Below are 18,295 nucleotides of genomic sequence, written 5' to 3' on the forward strand. Positions count from 1 at the left end.
TCTGTAGCCCAGGCTGTTCTGAAATTTATGTGTACTTCAGGTTGTCCTCAAATTCAGTGGTCCTCCTGTCTCAGTCTCTGAAGTGTTGAGATTATAGCTCTGGCCCATCATTCTGAGCCCCCCTTTCATGCATTAACTTGTCTGGTTCTCACAGTAACTGGGTGCCAATTGCATTTCTGTTTTACAGACCAGAATGTCCAGGCTCACATATACGGAGTAACAGGTGCCCAAAGTCATTTAGCCAGGGAATGACAGAACATGATTCCAGACTACTAGGTCTGACTCATTATGTCCCTCCTGCTATCATTAAGTTTCTTGCTGCTCTGATGACCTTCCTCTGCCCCCTGCTGTGCCGTAGCCCTCAAGGCTCAGCTCTAAGCCCCAACAAGGCAGAGGTATCCACAGATGGAGACTTAGCTGTGCTAGCTTATAGAAGAGCTCTGTATCTGTATTGTTCTCCCTTCAGGTGGCAAATTCCTGGAAAGCAGGTGTGCCAGCCTCATGGGACCTTCTTCAGCTCTGTCCTTACCTGCTTCTTATAACAAGAGGTGCAAGGCATGAGCCCAGTGCCTCATCTCAAGAGTCAGACTTGTTGAGGAAAAGCTACTGCCCCACTCTGATCATTTCAGAGAAAGATGGGACCTTCTCGCCAGGCTAACACAGTCTCTTAAACCTGATGGCTGGTTTGGCTCTGCAGAGATGTTCCTCGAGCGAGGAAACATCTCTCTCTGTCTGAGCTGCAGGAATCAAGTCCCCACCACAGGTCCACCGGATTCCAGTCCCTCTGTGATCCTCCAGCAGGGAACTGTCAGCCATGTCAGGAACCTGGCATGACATGGCCAACCTCCCTGCATGACTGGAGTTACTGAATCCACTCTCCCGTCAGGAACGAGTAGGAGACCGATGACAGCTGCTGGTGGGGTGCTGCCGACCACCTCTACCACCTCACCCCCCGTGGACGGGAACCTCCTCAGCTGAGTCACAAGCCTGGCCATGAGCTACTAGGATCAAAGTCTCACATGGCCCTCAGGGACTGACTCTTCCAAAGAATTCTTTGGCTAAAGATCAATCGATGGGAAATATGTCTTTCTGAAAATACTACCGCTCAGTCTCTCAACATCCAAGAAAAACATTTCTCATCTTTTAATAGTAAACTTGAGAATTTCTAAGAACCTCTCATCTTCAATATTCCTTGGGTGGTGGCCAGAAGTGTCTGCGCATTACATACCAAGTCAGTGTGGCTGGCTAGTGCTATAATGTCCCGTGATTACCCCGGATCGTCATCCTTTGATTTTCAGAACTAGGCACTCCCCCTAAGTTTCCCCCATGTCCCCTTTCTGCAGTTAAATCAGGGGTTCACTTCCCACTTATGAGACTTTCTCCGTTACTACAAAGACACAGTTGGCTCTTCATTTCCACAACCAGAAAGGCCCACACTGCAGGTCACCAGCCTTCACTAGCCCAGGAGCTAAGAGGACAGCGACACTGGCCCAACCCACTGTTGCTCATTTCACGGTCACAGCAATTCACCATGTAAACACAGACTTCAAAACCAGCAAAAAGCACACCCATGCAGGACAGGACATCACACCTGGGAAGAGGCAGAGATGATGTTTCCTCCTGTCTCCACTCACTGGAGCGGTGGAGGGCAGAGGAAATAGCACCCGCACCCCACTTTGTTTGCAAGCACAACATGCAGAATAAATAAGGTGGTACCTTTGGGGTATGTGGGAAGCTCCGCTCAGGGGTAGGGGAGCTGGTGGGTTTCCCACTGTGGGTATTTGCCTCCCAGTCATCGGCTGGATGGCCTGGGTCCCCAGTGCGGAAAGGGTGGTTGCCCAGGGCCTCTTCAAGGGCTGAGGGCAGTGGGCGGGTAGGAGTGAGGTCTTGCGTGGGAATGGATGGAGGGGGAGGAATGGGAATCGGGGGCGGAGTGCGCTGCACCCAAGGTGAGGACGAGGCACTCATGTGGCCTGATGAAGGCAATACGGGAGGGGCGGGGACCTTGGAGGGTGGGCTGATGGCGGGAGGGTGGGGCATCACAGGCAACGCCGAGGCAGTCTTGGGGGGATAGTAGAACATGTCCAGGGGGATGTCATCCAGGTCAGTGGTATGGAGGTGGAACCCACCGGCGAAGCGTCTCGAGGGTGGGGCCAGAGGAGACACAGAAGGTGGGGGAGGTGGGGGCCCTGTGGTCATCTGGGGGTGGAGAAGTCCTGTCATTATCTATTCCACAACATGTCAACAATGTTCTTATCTGTTTCTTTTACTGCTGGAGCCACAGCACTCAGATCAGAACTGTGGGTGCTGCCACCCAGCTCCCCAGCCGAGGAGAGGCCCCAGGAGTGCCACCTGGGCACCATCAGACAGTTACCCTCCAGAGCAAGACACACTCGAACACTTAGGGGGTGCCTGAGTGCTCAAGCAGGTACTAGAACAGGGACAACAGACTCAGTGGGGACTCTCTCAGGGCAGAAGGGATTTGTGGGCACCCAGAAGATAAATTCATAAATACAGACATGTCTCCCCTCCCCAAGACGGTACATGATGAAAACTGTCAGGGCTGGGCTGTAGACAATGAGATGGATACTGGCGTGGCTGGCAGTGATGAGCAGCAGCCATCATGCCTCTTGCTGCGCTCAGGGTGCTTTGTTCTAAAGTGGACAGGGTGGTCCAGGTGCAAAGAAGATTCTGTTACCTCGGCAATCTCATTCTCGGAAGAGGAAATCTGCTGGAGGCGGGTCTGACAGAGCCTCTCCACCCAGTACTGAGTCTTTTCCGATTCCTCAAGGTCTTCCCGCTCAGTCTCAGACACCTGGGACCCAGGACCCGTGTCCAAAGAAGAGGACAAAGGGCAACCTGAGTCAGGTAGGCAGCAACACACAGAAGGGAGGCTCTAACCCTTCTGTACAGGCTGGCATGCCAGCATCTAGACAAAAAAATCCACTTGGGCCTGAGAACAGAGTAGAGGCTGGGATGTCAGGGTGACAGCAAACCCTGCAGGGGCTCATGCATTGCCTGACGGTGCTGGCTCCCAAGAGCCACAAAACTCTGAGGCTCTTGGAGTTCCTTTGTGACCTCTTCGCCCCCAGTATGGATTTAAGTTTACTCTTGCTTCCCTGCAGGGCTGCCCTGTCCTCAGAAATGCAAGTTCAATCTTATTCTTCATTTTGAAGCTAATCTATTCTTAGTGCCAGACCTAATACACTTCACATTTCCCAGGACTTCTCTGGTTTTATAATCTAATCAGCCTGGCATTGTGATTCATGGGAGCATTAAAGAGAAGCAGAAAGAATATTGCCTGCAGCCAGGAAGCTCAGGCCAACCACCTCACTCAAGACAGAAACCTCCCGTGCTGTAAGAGTACTTTTGGCACGGTTTGTCTTAGGAATATTCTCAGGTTCTAGAGGTCTAGCCTCAGACACAGAGTTAGCGGCCTCAGATTCTAAGCCTGGTTTTCTGGAGATAGTTTCAGACTTGAAATCTACATTAAATGTTGAACCCATATACCGAGCTTGGTGAGACTTGGTAGTGAGAGTGGACTGAATAAGACAGGTGAGTGGAAGGTGAACCAGACTTTCAAAAGAGGCAGAGGGGTTAATCTCAGCCAGACTCTGAGCCAGAAGATCAGCTGTAAGGAGAAGAGGCCTTTTCATAGAGTTACACCTTGAAGGGATAAAGTAAAGGGGGCAGACTTATGTGTCAGTGACAAGCCTGAGACTCAGTCTGGGCAGGGAGGTTAGCCTCAGATCCAGACCCTAAGCCAGGAGACTAGCTTTAGTCTCAAACATACACCTAGCATGCATCTAGAGCTGGCCTCAGATGGCCCTGGGTAGGTGGAGCAGTTGTAATCTCTGGACTGAGAAGGATGAGCCTGTCTTTACACTCTCTGTGGAGAAAGATCCTAACTGGCCCTTGGAAGTAGTGAGACCATGCACACCCCCCTGCGACTGTGCACACACCTCCTGGGCCAGCCGGTTGATCTTCAGCTGCTTCTCCTTCTCCAGCATCTCTTCCTTCTCTTTGTAGAGCTTTTGCTCAAATTCCAGCTCCTTCTTATTCTTTCGCAAGTCCTGCAGGCTGTCATACTTGGCTTTCTTCTTCTCTTTTTCTTTCTGGGCAGATGGAGCGTTGTGTGTGTGATAAGGGTGACAAGGTGCTGTGGGCACTAGCACAGGACAGCAAGCAGGGCATCCAGCTTGCAGACAAGACAAGGCAGACTGCCTCAGTGAGCCCCACTCACTGAGGTCTGTCCTGTCACACTGGGCACTGGACCTCAGGTTGAGGTCAGGGAGGGCATTGCTACCCATTGTAGAGTGGGAGACATACTCCTCCATCAGCCAGAGCTGGCTTGTGTTCACTAACTAGCTGTGTGACCTTTTGGCTAAATTCTGTAATCTCTCTGGGCCTGAACTCATCACATCTCTAAAAGAGGGAAAACAGCTGCCACACAGGCTTCTAGCCAGTGCCCATGAAATACCATCTATGAAAGGGGTTTGTAAATCTCAAAGGACTACTCAATGAAGGCATCGTATTTACTTCCCAGGACCTGAGCCCTTGCCTTCCCAGCATCAGAGGAGAAAGGTGACTCCTGCTCAGATGCTAGAGATGCATTCTGGGAGATTCTAGAAAATCTGAGCGAGCTAGTCAATCTGCTGTGCAAATGTCATCTGTCCTGGTCTGGATGTGGGGCCTTAAGCCAGGGACACTGGATTCAGTCTTGATCTGTAAGCTCTACACTGTATCACTAAGAGCGTCCAAAGCTGGGGTTCTCTCTAAACTGTGTCTTCAACTGAAAACTGCAGGATTTGGGGGTGCAGGGTCAGGAGGAAGCCACAAGCTCAGACAGGTCAAGTCGCTTGCCCAAAGTCAGGCATCTAGGAAGAGATGGAGCCAGGCTCAGGCCTGAGTCCTCCAGGTCCCAGTCTTCCACTGTGCTCAGATAATCTGGGGGCAGAGGGTCACAGCAGGGGGGAGATTGCTCCCATAACCCAGCAAAGAGCACAGAGCCAGAGCTCAGAAGAGGATGCAGAGAAAACCAGACAAAATCAGGGCAATTTCCAGAACAACTGTGCCTCTGTCTATCAGGGCTTCCTGTGTTTCTGCTCTGGATGTGCTCAGAGTTCAAGACCCAGAACAAGGGATTGCAACAGTGGAAGCGAACCTCTCGTGTTAACTGATTTAGGGGTGTCTCTAGACATCTGAAGGGCTCATCTTGCCCCCACTAAAGACAACCCTATCACCACGAACAGCTGATATGCTTTGAAAATGCTTGCCTCTGGGATCTGCCTCCAGAGCAGTCCACAGCATCCAAAGGAGATGCTTCTCTTGGCTTCGATTCTGCTTGCTTCATGGCTACCCTGCTCATCAGGGCCCCAGCTCAGCTCGGAGATGAATTCCCACATCACATTGTAGGCCCAGACAGCAATCCTCAGCAGGAGCCAGAAATGGTCTCCTAAGTGGCAGCTAGCTAGAGTAAGGTCATGGTCTCCTCTGGGGCCACCATGATAGGAATGGCCATTCTATCAGTTAAGAAACAAAACCTACCGCGATTTCACAGCTAGAGTGGGCTCCTGAGAAGGGGAGTGACAGGAGACAGCTCTTGTCCCAATTTCAGTAAAAGCATCCACTATCAGATGTAGATGGGTAAACTCCTCTGTCCCTATACAGGTAACTTAGGTGCCCACAATTCTGCCTTCCCTGCCAGGCTGGGAGCTCCTGCAAATTAGACCATGCATGATTTCCTGAAACAGTTCCTTGTGTAGTGTGTGTGTTTGTGTGTGTGTGCGCAGGAAGTGCACATGTTGCTGTAGGTTCTTGTGCAGAGAGCAGAGGATAGCCTTAGGTAGAGGGCATAGCCTCAGGTAGAGGTCCTTGGGAGCCTTCTACCTTTTGCCTAAGACAGGCTCTATTGTTGGAATGGAATTTCCCAACAAATCTCTAATCTGCCTGCCTCTGCCCCCATCTGGTCATCTCTGAGATTACAGGCATGCTACCACAGCCAGGTTTTCCTGTGGGTTCTGGGATCTAAACTCAGGTCCTTACACTTGGGAAGCAAGCACTTTACCTACTGAGCCATCTCCCCAGCCTCAAATCACTCCAGCAGCTCTTGTGAAGGGTCCTGGACAAAACCGTAACTCCTTCAGGCCCTGCACAGACTGGGACCAATGACTAGTGGCCTTGGACTGAGAGGACTTGTGGCCAGTGTAAGAGACCTGAATCTCTTCTTTCAGGTTTGACTACTGATACTCATGGCTGTGGATGCATTCCTTAGCTCCAGCTGCCGAGAAACAAACAATGTCTGGTGATTCTGGACAAAGGGAAGATGGGTTTCCAGAGCTGGTATGAGGGCTATTCTTGTGTTGTGCCCTTAATTGTCAGTTACATTCATGGCAAACATCCATTTCCATCTATCTACCAACAACTGTTCTCTTTGGGAAACAGAAACCAATGAAACAGAAGCCAAAATACCAGCTGTTCTAGAATGACAATCATGGGGAATCTAGACCGACCCCTTTACTACGAGCAACTTCCAAGGAACATAATTCACATGTTCAGAACATTCCAGCTCACTGACATTTCCACAGCTATTAGTGTTTGGAGAACCCATACCCTATCAGTTTGTTTTGATTATTTTTTCCTGTAAAACCTAGTGGTATGTGTGTATATGTGTAGTGTCTGTGTCTGTGTGCGCACACACATGTGTAATCTATATACGTATGTGTATATGTATATTATACATGAGTATGTGCACACATATGTGTACTGTATCTGCTGTTCTCTCTTTAGCCACATTCTAATAGAGACTATAAAGGGAAGAATCAGCAGGCTAAGTCAATGAGACTCCCCCAGACATGCCCAGCCTCAAGCCTGCAGCGAGGATAGCGACAAACATAGCCCAATACAAAAACATAGACTTACTTAAAATATGAGATTATTCTTCCAAGGCCTGTAGGTGAACTTTATAGATGACAGTGCCATGTCACAATGTCAGAGAGGACAGTAGGACTTCAAGCCATGGATTTAGCCTGTGACATGGACAGCACAATCCTAGGAGATCACACACTTTCTGAGACTATAACAGGGTGGGAAGGAGTCCTGCAGGAGCTGTAGCCTAAGCCTGTTCACTGCCGTGCAAAGCTGGTATCACAGGTAAAAACTCACACATGTCAGGAATACCGCTGCTGTGTAACAGGCGTGTGCTGCCCAGTGCCCCAAGCTCATGTGCTGCCATTGCTTTGTTTCTAAGGGACCTTGCTAGAGTAAGCTGAGCTGGCTGAGTGATGTCATATAGCTGAGTTCACTCAGATTGATGCCAGCAGCCTGATATCTAAATACCAAGCCATCTTGAATGTCTAATATACAGTACAGATATTAACTGTGGCATTTTCATAATCAAATGTTGATGAAATTTAGTAAGACAAAAGATGAGAGTTTTATGGGGCCTGGAGATAGCATAATAAGATTTAGATAGAAAATTAAAGGTCTCAGAGAATGGAAAGATACATAATCCTAGACCCAGGCAGAGATAGGTCTAGGGAATAGTTGGAATTAATATGGCTGTTTTCCCAAACTCGGGTGCCAAATTTCACACAAGCTGCATCTGGCAGGGTCGTCATGAACTGCTTTATGCCACCCACCCTGGCATTTTTACTTTGTATAGCCCAGGCTTCTGGTCAAGGCTCTGGTCTTGCTTAGCATACCAAGTCTGAAGTTCCTTGCCCCCAGCTAATCCCATCAGAGCCACCAGGGCTTAGACAAGTCTCATGCTAGGAATGCTTGCTCTCTCTTCCATGATATCTCTACCACAGCGCCCCTGCCAGATCTCAGACAGACAGGGTCAAAGAGTCTGCTTGCAAGTGAATGAGGAGAAGAAATGTTTGGGAAAGACCACAGCTCACATAAAACTCAGGAGAGCACGGCACCTTGCTCAGGCCTCTCCTACCTTCCGGATGGTTGGGAATTTGCCATCGTAACGGTAAAACCACCCAAAGGCTACAAGGACAGAGAAAAATGGTGAGACACAACATCCGTGAGCAACAGTTGGGAGCTGGGCTCCCAAGGAACATGTGGCTTTCTGAAATCCAACAGCAAAATCTGCTCTCTGGCCCACTTTCCCTGACCCGACGAGGGATCTGGGCAAAGCAGGCTGGAGTCCGCCTGAGCACTGCCCTGATGCCCAGACTCCAGGTCACCATGCCTGTGGAAAGACACGCTTTTCCAAATCACAGAACGGCTGCAAACACAAACCACGCGGAAAGAGAGAAAAGTACTCCCCAAGCAGATGCCAGGTTTCCACAGCTAAGAAATGGCTTCAAACAAGAGGCAGCCGAGCTTCTTCCTGGAACTGCTCCAGACAGAGCCCAACTGTCTCACAGCACAGCTTGCAGCCCCTCTTTAAACACCAGAGAAAGGCAATCATTTTAGAAGGTTCTGGAAGGGCAGTGTGTTAACAGCAAGCAGGAGATAAGTTTCCAGAAAGGAGATTCCCTGCCCAGATCAGATAAACAAGGCTTAGTCTCCTTGCCTAGGCAACAACACAGTGGGACAGTACCTCAGACCTGAGCCCTCAAGGCTAGTGCTGATAGCCCATGCTTGGCTCTCAGTGCTGGCCTGGGTATTGAGCTCAGGGTTAGATCGGGCACACCAGCCCAGTGTCTAATGTGGGAGGGGTCTATGGAGTCTTGTAGGAAAGGCCAGAGAAGTGGGGATACTTGGGGAGGCAGTATTTAAGTATTCGAGCCAGTGGCTCGGCTGTCCTGCCAAGTGGCAGGTAAGTTTTTAGCCTAGCCATGAATCTTGTCCCTACAGTTTGGCACTCTGTGCACAGGCCAAGCAGAGGCCAGGTGCATCCTCACAGACCCCAGTGGTTCCCATCATGGTCCTGCTCTTTCGAGCTGGTGTCTCCACTATGTCTGAAGGAGGTGGGCAGAGCAAGCAGGGCAGCCAAGCCAGGGAGTGGAGCATGGGCGCCAACCTGCTGTCCCTGCTCCGTGATTCCATCCAGGTGGTCTGCAGGCTCCAGTTTGGCCTCCGCTCCCTGATCATCTACCCAAGGGACGAGAGGGACAAGCTGATGATCCAAGAGGATTCCCAAGAGGGGTGTGAAGGAGCCCAGGAAGCTGTGCAGCCAAGGGCAGCAGCAGGGCTCGAGAGCCTCCCGCTGGGCTCTGTGGCTGTGGCAGGTGCACACAGCGCTTTGAACCTCAGTAGTTTGGACTCCTCTGTCTGTTAAATGGGTTCACAGGAGGGACCTCTGACCTGACATCAGCATGAGGATCATTTTGCAGGACACTGAGCTGAAAGCTGGAAGAAGTTGGCAGTATCGGAATATTATGTAGGACCGAGGAGAGGGGCTTTCCATGGGATACTGGATCTTACTTCTCACTGCCCTTGTCTTAGGGCTCTGCCTCTCCTGGGGGTGATCTGAGCTATGTGGGCAGTAGGTGAAGGCTGGGCCTCCCAAGGAAGCTGCATACACAGGCCGTATGTCGTTAGTATAATAGGAGTCTCAACATGGTGTGGAAAGAACTATCCATTAGCCTGGATCCTGACCTCCCTGGAACCCCAGCAGGAGGTACTGTGTTTCATCATTTCCTACGTCTCCGCTCTCAGGGGCTGTGCTCAGTTGCTCTGCTTTCGGCTCCACTCCCGAGTACCAGACAGAGGAACACTGGTGCTCAGGGAAGACACAAAAAACTACTTAGTTTAACAGAAAACCTCCACCAACTTTCAAAACACGGGGCTATTGGGTGGACAACAATTAAGGAGTATCCTGGAGGGAGAGGGGTCTCCCTTAGTGATGTCTCATTTAAGCCCCTCATGTTCCAGCTAAGGGAAGGGGTCCTTGGTAAAGAACTCTCCTCTCTCACACTCTGCTCCTAAGCTAAGAAAGGGTCTTTTGGCGTCTCTGTGACAGTGTGTCCTAGCTCTGAGAGCTTGGCAGTGTTGGGCATGGCTGATAGGCCATGGGTAAGTGGCAGAGGCAGCTGTCTGGCTCCCACAGGAGCCAGGGTTGCAAGAACTGCCAATGCAGGTGTCCCAGGCTCTTCTCTGGTTGCTAAGCAGAGCCCACCCCTCACAGGCACAGAAACCTGAGTCAGGTCTAAGTGTTGACTGACTGGATCCAGAGCTGAAGGTGGTCAAAGAGGAGCTACTTAGATGAGTTTCCGCTGGCCATGCAGCCTTCCCTTACCTCTGCGGCCTCTATGGAGGAGGAAGGGGAGAAGCAGTCTGGAGCCTCTCAGAGGCCTGGCTGCATCTGTAGATCAGCCCTGAATGCAAGTTACAGCCATAAATGCTGGCAAATGACAAGATCTAGACCCAGGCAAAGCCCTGGGTGAGGGAGTTTCTAGATTGGGTGAACTGAGGTGGGAATACCAGCTCATGGGCTGGGGTACCAGGCTGATTAAAAAGAAACAAGTTAGCTGAGTACCAGCTCCTACGCCTACTCGTGTATTGGTGTGTGTTATGGGTGGTTGTGGTGCGATGTGTGTGTGTGTGTATCGTGTGTATGTGTGCAAGGTGTGGTATGTGTGTACAGTGTATGTGAGGTGTGTGTGTGTGTGTGTGGTTTGTGTGATCTCTGTGTGTGTGGTGTGTGTGTGTGAGGTATGTGTATGTGTATGTGTGTGAGGTGTGTGTATGTGTGTGCGGTTTGTGTGATCTCTGTGTGTGTGTGATCTCTGTGTGTGTGGTGTGTGGGCGTTTCTTAGACTATATACATGATGTGATCAGCTACCTCATATGCCGGTTGCTCTGACTTCCCTGCCATGATGGACTGTATCTTCAAATTGCGAGCCTAAGCAAACCGCTCTTTCCTTAAATTGTTTTGGTCTCAGCAGCAAGAGAAGGATCAAACACGGGGCTAATGGCTGCAAGGTGAAGCCGGATGGCTGCAACCGCTTCCCCAGGGGGAGCCAGGACTCAGTCATCCATCTGAGCACGTGTACTGCCTTAGGATACTGTAGCCTGAGCAAGAGAAAACTCTTGTCCCTTTTACTCAGGAAACTCAATTTGGTTAGGAAGCATTAAATAAATACCTAGCCTTTGAAAGGCCTTTTATTTTCTATAATCCCTGAGAGGGTGTGCTCTCTGCGAAGCGGAGACCCAGTTTCTAGAAGGTACCACACTGGCTCGGATTACTTTCACAGAAGCAATTAAAATCGATTTCTCCCCTTCTGAAGCTCCTATTTCACTCACAAGGGCAAATTAGCTCCCGTCTAACATACGGATCATTCACTGAAAATTTATCTCAGGCCACATCCTCAGCAAATACGAACTAACTTGGGGGAGGGTGGTGAGTGTGCTTTGTCATCTTTGAAGATGACACCAGTGCCCCGCTGCCAAGAAGGGACGCCCCAGGGAAGAGTGAAATGGAAGAATCTCGACAGACACCCTACTCCACTGTTCTGGTGTTGGCAAGGGTGTAGAGCTCAGGTGGGATCTCAAATTGGCTGAGTTAACTACACCCCATGGCAATGAGGAACCTTGGTTCTCAGGTCCAGGGATACACCCACATGGAGGTTCCCACAATCTGGGCCTTGTGCTCTTGTGAGCACAGTAAGGTGAGGAGAACCTGTCTGTGTCAATCACAACTAGAAAGGGTCAGTGGATGGGACTGAACATCCATCCAGGAATGAGGGACTTGTGATGGCCATGGCCCCACACTGCTTGGAGGCCCTCTCCTCCACTCGCTCCTGAGACATCCTGGTAGATGGAACTGAGAGCAGGGAACTGCGGAGCTTCTGATGGAGGCCTGGGCAGAAACCAGTGGAAGAACACACGACTGCTAAAGAGGAGATGGGAAGGGCGGGGAGAGCTTAGGCCCAATGTGGCACACCCCCAGACTCCAGAGAGTACATGGAGGGGGGGTCTCATGCTCCTCTCTCTGCCTCCATCCTCAGCGTGCTAATGGCAGAAGTGTGGGGTGATGGGGCAACCTTAGACCACCAGAGATCTACCCTTTCTTTCTCCGTGCTGGTTTCAACACAGTCCTAGTCAGACCCAGGCCAGAAGACAGCATGCCATTCAGCAAGCTCAGGGAGTCACCCTATAAGCCAGTCCACACCTGCCAAGCTCTCTGTACCTTCTACAGCATACCAAACATCTGCTACATCTGTACCATGGGGTATGATGTGGGAGCTGGTGCATGAACCACACCCCGACAAGGAGGGTAAGCAGATCCCTCCTATGGAGGCTACAGCTGATGGTCCCGAGCACCGCCTCTCCCTGAGTGAAATACAATGCAGATATCCCTGGAGTAGTCACCTGGGGAGGTGCTGATGAGGGTGGAAGGCCATAGTTCTGTCTAGCCCCCTTGGCACTCCCCCATCCCAGACCGGTTGTACATACACTTGGGCTTGCGAAGGGGCGCCGGGTGCACCTCTGCAGTGATGGTTTTAGGCAGGATGAGCTGTTCCTTTGAGCCCCAGTCTTCTTCCCACTGCTTCTTAAACTTCTCTTCCTCCTCCACGATCCTGAAATGAGACCGCCACCCCTGTGATCAGAGGCAGAACCTTCAGAGGCTCACTTGTGGCTACCAGAGGCCCCTGACTGTCTTGGGAAGGGAGGCTTCACAGCTCTAGCCCAAGCTAGGATCAGCGCTGCAGAGGGAGGTCTAAGCTCAGCAACGCACTCTGGCTGGTCTCACTCCTGTGAACATATGGGGACAAGTGCTGGGAGCAGGCTGAGCCCTGTACTGTTATTCTGCCTTCTATGGAACGATAGCTTCAGGCTGTGCCTTGCCCCGAGTGATTCCATCATAAAGCAGCATTTGCCTCTGCTTTGAGTGAAAATGCCAAGGTGGGTGACTCTACAATGTGTTTGTACATGTACACACTACCATGTGTCCAGGTCCACCCATGATAGCTCACTCCCAAGTAAGCTGAGAACATACGGGTACATGGGTGTACGACAACTGTATCGGAAAAGCAAACCCTGAATCTTACCCAACACACTAGACTAGTGAAGGCCCCCAACCTGGACCCCATAAAGAGAAGGACACCTGAGATTGTAATGGTGACAATCCCATTGACTGGTCAGCTGACTATCCAGGGTATGTTAAATGACTGACACACACATCCGGGGACTGACAACCAGGCAATTCCCACCTGTCCCTGATGCTTGTGCTCCTGTAACACCGTGTAGTATGTTATGTGGGTGTAATGACAGTAATTAAGACTGGAAAAAGAGAGGTAAATTGGAACTATTTGGTGCATTTGAGTTGACGACGTCAATGCAGCTTGCGACTTTCTTGTGAGTCAATAAATTCTACTGTTGTGGAATGTCACAGGGGTGTCTGTGTTTCTGACTAGCTGAGCTCAGGACATGCAGCCACGGGCGCTCGCGATGGTCCCCAATCCACTCACTCCTCCATCTCCTTCCGGTATCTCTCGTTCTCCTCAGCGGCCTTCTGGGCGATTTCCTTTCTCCTCCTAAAACAAAGAGAGGTTGGTTGGCCTGTGTGAGTGTACGCCCAGAGGGGTTCTGCAAAGTCTACTCTGAGGGAATTTCATCTGTGCTGCTGGGCAGAGAGTCTGTGCCGTGGGAGCAGGTAGCAGGTGCACAGGCGTGTCAGCTCCCATCCAAAGATGAAGCAGGCACCACGCACCAGGCTGATTCCGTGATAGAGGAGATGGAGTGACACCCTCTTCCCTTTCCCAAACACTTAGTACCCGAAATGTATCAGAGTTGGCATTTTGGCAGCGGTTTTGATTTGAGTAGCTTGTGCTATCGATTTTCTCAGCCCGCTATTTCAAACATGCAGAAGTGGGCTTATCACCACAGGTGGGTGTCGCTGTGGGCACTGCCAGACTCCTGACCTAGACTGTATAGATTAGCATCCCAGCCTGGCCACCTAGGATTCTGGACATAGGTGGCTTTACCTCACTAAGCCTCAGCCTTCTTGCCTATCCAATGTGTTGACTCTATCTACCTGCCAGGGTTGCCATGGGAGCTAAACTAGGAACATAAACCCAGTCCAGAAATGAACAACACAACACACATGGTACATGCTGACTGTGGCCAGCAGGAGCCTCTGTAGAGCACCGGTGCCTGAAAATCAGGGCTCATAGCAACAAGTCAGGGTGTCTAGGACCGGAACAGACACTAATCTGCCACTGAGGACACAACAAAAAGAATGCAGCTGGCCCAGGACAAGCAGGCAGAAGTCAAGTGTTTGGTCTGGGTGTGAGCAGGTCCCCAGTAGGCCACTCACTGGCGCTCCATCTCCTGCTGCTCCTGGAGGATCTTGTTGGACTCCATTGCCAACCGCTTCTGCATGAGGAGCTCCTGCCTTTGGAGCTCACGTTGCCGTGCCTCCTCCAGCCGTTCCCGGTCTGTCATGAACAGCTCCCGGCCCTGTTGGGGAGTGACTGTGAAAGCTCAGCCCCTGGGGAGAAGGGGCTGCCCCTGTCACGGAGTTGGTCAGGGGTCATGGGGGGGCCATTGCCTCCTTCCTAACTTACAGCTCCAGCTACAACGGAGATGGTCAGGCTGCGGCTACTCTTCAGGACATTCACGGCCTGTGGACACAGAGACAGTCAGGGACAGTCATTCAGCTGGGGCCTGACTGGTCAGACTGGAGCAATGCAGGCTGGGAGCATGAGGGTCTCTCAGCCATCAATCACAGCACTGGCTGGATGAAGTGAATGAAGAGGAGATACAGCAGGTGGGGACCCCACATCTCACCTCCTTGTGGTCCATGTTGGAGAAGTCGATACCATTGACTTCCACAATCTGGTCCCCTGTCTGGGCAAGACACAGAAAAGGGTCGGTGTGTGTGCATGCATGCGATTTCTACATTCATCTGCAGAAATGTCTCCTGGCATGCCACACATAAAGGCTGCTGGTCAAGCAGCCAAATTCTAGCTCTTTCCAGGGAACAGACCCGGTGGCCTGCTCTGATAGGAATCCGGGAGGGCCTCGAGCTCACCCTGGCACCCCCACCCTGGCCATGATGGTCTTCTTGGCTATCAAACACCACACTACTATAAATTAGTATCTTTTGCTAAATAATGACATTTCCTTTACAACATTTAGTTAATGGACAGAAGGCTCTGGACTTTCCAAACAGCAGAGGCTCTGCTGGTCCCTCATTATAATAACAGCCATGGTTGGCATTTATTGACCAACTTTGAGTCCCTGGCACAGATCTAGTCTAAATGTTAATTTAATCTGCACAACAACTCTAGAAGGAAGGTTCTAGCATCCTTATCTTGTGGTTAAGAGTGAAGGTTTGACTTCCAGCCCTATGTTGTAGGCACACAGCCTTTGAAGAGCCAGTGTCTTGGCCTTCTCGGTGTGGGGGTAACATTAGTACCTGACCCTCAGAGTTGTTATAGGACTTAGAATGCAGAAAGTCAAATCCCACTATCCAAATCTACAGACTTAGGACCAAAGGCTGCCAGAGCTGAAGAAGACGACAGCGGGGTTCAATACTCCTCTGCAATGCCTTCCCCCTGGAGACCACTAGGGAGTCATCAGCCGGTGCTGGCCAGGAAATAGCTACGTGGGAAGGTACAACAATCTGTTGGTGTGTGGCCCTGTCCCTCTCATCCCGGCACGTACCTCCAACCCCACCTCTGCAGACAGGGAGCCAGGCTTCACATGGCTGATGAAAATGCCAGGCTTCTGGATGGGGCCACTGGAGATGCTGTGGGAAACAGAGATGTGGGTGAGGCTGTGGGTGAGGCTCGTCCCCTGCAGCTCAGATCATTCTTAATGACGAGCCTGTGGCCCTCTGTCTACGTGGCCAGCATGCAGGATGTACGCCGTCCATGAATGCAAGGCCTGAGTTCCTCTGGTGCTATCTCTCTTTCAGCCTAGGCAGGAGTCACAGAAAACTGAGATTTCATCTCCTCAGCTCTTTACACAATATACCACACATTCTTTTGTCTTTCTAGAACTTTCCTGTTCATTCCTTATGGCAATAAGATTTTCACCAGATCCTGATTAAGCAAATTGCTCCAGAGTTATTAGTGCTTCTAACTTATAAACAGGATGGCACTTGTACTATTAATTCCTCTCCCAGGTTTGTGGCAGACATCACTAATCAATCACAACACTCTTTCCCAACCAGTCACACACAGACTCGGAACCTTCCACAGAAAGACACCACTGTCAATCAATGGGATGACACAGGTGGAAAACTTATTTACCATTCCTGACTAAGGGGCAGCTTCACCAGCATCTTTACTGTGCAATATTGTAACCATCTGTGTGGTTATCTAGCTTCTATATTAATTAGACTACCGTCTCCCAGAAAGGAGGGACTTTTAATTTTACTTTTATTTTTTAAGACAGGTCTTGCCTCACCTAGACTAATGTCAAACTCACTGTGTAGCTGAGGATACCCTTGGTTCAGAGTTTTCCTGCCTCCATTTTTCCAGAGCTAGGTTTAGAGGTGTGCACCACCATGCTCAGTGTTCACAGTGCTGAGGTTTGTAACAGGCCTTTCTACCTGTTCGACAAGCATCCTACCAGCTAAGCTACATCCTCACGCTCCAGGACAGACATTAAAAATCATCTGTGGAGCTGGGCATAATGGTGCGCTCCTTTAATTTCAACACTTAGGATGCAAATGCAGGCAGATCTACGTGAGTTCAAGGCCAGCTAGGCCTACACAATGAGACCCTGTCTCAAAAACAAAAAAACAAAACAATGTCTGGGGCTGGAAAGATGGAGACTGCGGCTCTATCTCTGTGTTTCAAGTTCCTTATCATACCCAGTGCACAAATCCCCTTGCTGGTGAATAAGAATCCTCAGGAGCAGGAGTGAGAAAAGAGAGAGAAAGTGTTGGGGCTTCTGGGGTCTACTAGCTGTCACTGTGTCCTGGGCATGCCTGCTACCCACCTAAAAACTGCTGACAGCTCAGGCATGCCCGCTACCCACCTGCAGCCCAAGCCCCGGGAGCCTACTAGACTGATGAACACCTTCTTCTCCTTGGTTGTCCGGTTGCTGGGTGAGCCCGAGCCACCTCGCACACCCTGAAAAAGGGACAGAGGCAGGTTACTGGGTCTACATGCATTCAAATATCCTCCTAAACTTGAGACTTTCTGATTAAATCTCCAAATTCACAGAGACCAAATAGCCATCACATCCCTGGGATATGGGTCTGGAAGCCCGCTACACCATAAGGGTGTACAAGGTGCCCTAAGGGCCTACGTGAAGCCCAGACGATACATTACCCAGAACCATCCCTCCTTCAGGGCCAGCTCCCCAACCTTCATCAAAGGTAGTCCTAGCCTCTTACCCCAGACTCCGACACAAACTGATCCACATACTGCCATTTGAGGGGTTCCTCAGGAGAGCTAAGGAGAAGGGGACACAGAATTTGAGCTAGAAAGCACATTTGAGGGGCCTGGGACATATGAAGCTGTCACCAGCACCCCTCCCCCAGTCCAGGAACAGTGCAAGTCAGGGCATGTGGGACTCACTCAGACGAGCCTGCTTACCTCTTCACAGGGATCAGGCCGATGTCTGTGGGAAACACAGCATATTAGGGTCCGTGGAGTTGGGGCAGCAATCCCCACATCCCACCTGTAACAAAGCTCCCTTCTGGCCTCACTCACGTCTCACTTTGATGGACACGGTCTTCTTGGTGCGAATCAGGTTGATGACTTCCTCGTGGGTACAGGAGGAGATGGAGTAGCCATTGATCCGGACAATCTCGTCCCCTACCTTGGCACAAGAGATGGGACAAACATGGGGGAGCGTGTCAAACGGAGCAGAAGGCCCACTACCAGCTGCCCACAGACCCAGAAGGGGCTGACAACCAGCAAAAGCTTCTATCTGTGCTGCGGTACCAGGTCACAGCCAAGCACCCCTCTGACAGCTGAGGGATCCAAGGCAGGCAACATTTTCAGTTCCCGGATGGGGAAACCAAGATCTGGGCTGGGAAAAGCAGGCAGTGGGCGGGTAGTGGAGCTGAGGCAGGAGTCAGACTCTGTCCCCTCCCTCATCTTGGTGTTTCTGTCACTGAGGTACCATCAGGTTCTGAGATCCAGCATCCCACATGGCCTTTGTCCCTTCCTGCCCTCAGAAGTGGGTTCTTGTCTTTGTCAATTACTAATACACACACTGTGAGCCAGAACAGGGACCTAGGACTCTTCCCCCAACTCTAATGCCAACGTGCAATCTCTTTTGTTCCCTCCAGTGCAGTTAAACAAACTGCTAAATCTTGATTCTGGGAGCAAGCAAAAGAACAGAATGAACTTAGGGCTCTGTGCTCTGTGGGTTCAAATCCTTCCTTCTTAATTCCTATTAGGTATATGACTTGAGCCAAGTCTCTTGA

General features: G+C 50.8%; 1 protein-coding gene across 1 annotated transcript in view; it reads right to left on the reverse strand.

The window, feature by feature from the left end:
- Positions 1-18,295, reverse strand: part of Ush1c (USH1 protein network component harmonin) — a 43,935-nt gene that overhangs the window by 11,589 nt on the left and 14,051 nt on the right. Inside the window, 14 exon segments of the mRNA XM_075952312.1 lie at positions 1,717-2,199; positions 2,699-2,815; positions 3,963-4,115; positions 7,946-7,995; positions 12,355-12,479; positions 13,371-13,436; positions 14,219-14,361; positions 14,469-14,525; positions 14,692-14,751; positions 15,571-15,655; positions 16,894-16,988; positions 17,255-17,312; positions 17,457-17,481; positions 17,574-17,682. Of these exon segments, the coding sequence (XP_075808427.1) occupies positions 1,717-2,199; positions 2,699-2,815; positions 3,963-4,115; positions 7,946-7,995; positions 12,355-12,479; positions 13,371-13,436; positions 14,219-14,361; positions 14,469-14,525; positions 14,692-14,751; positions 15,571-15,655; positions 16,894-16,988; positions 17,255-17,312; positions 17,457-17,481; positions 17,574-17,682 (1,626 nt within the window).

Source organism: Microtus pennsylvanicus, chromosome 18, assembly GCF_037038515.1.
Source record: "Microtus pennsylvanicus isolate mMicPen1 chromosome 18, mMicPen1.hap1, whole genome shotgun sequence".
In the NCBI taxonomy this organism is placed as follows: Eukaryota; Metazoa; Chordata; class Mammalia; order Rodentia; family Cricetidae; genus Microtus; species Microtus pennsylvanicus.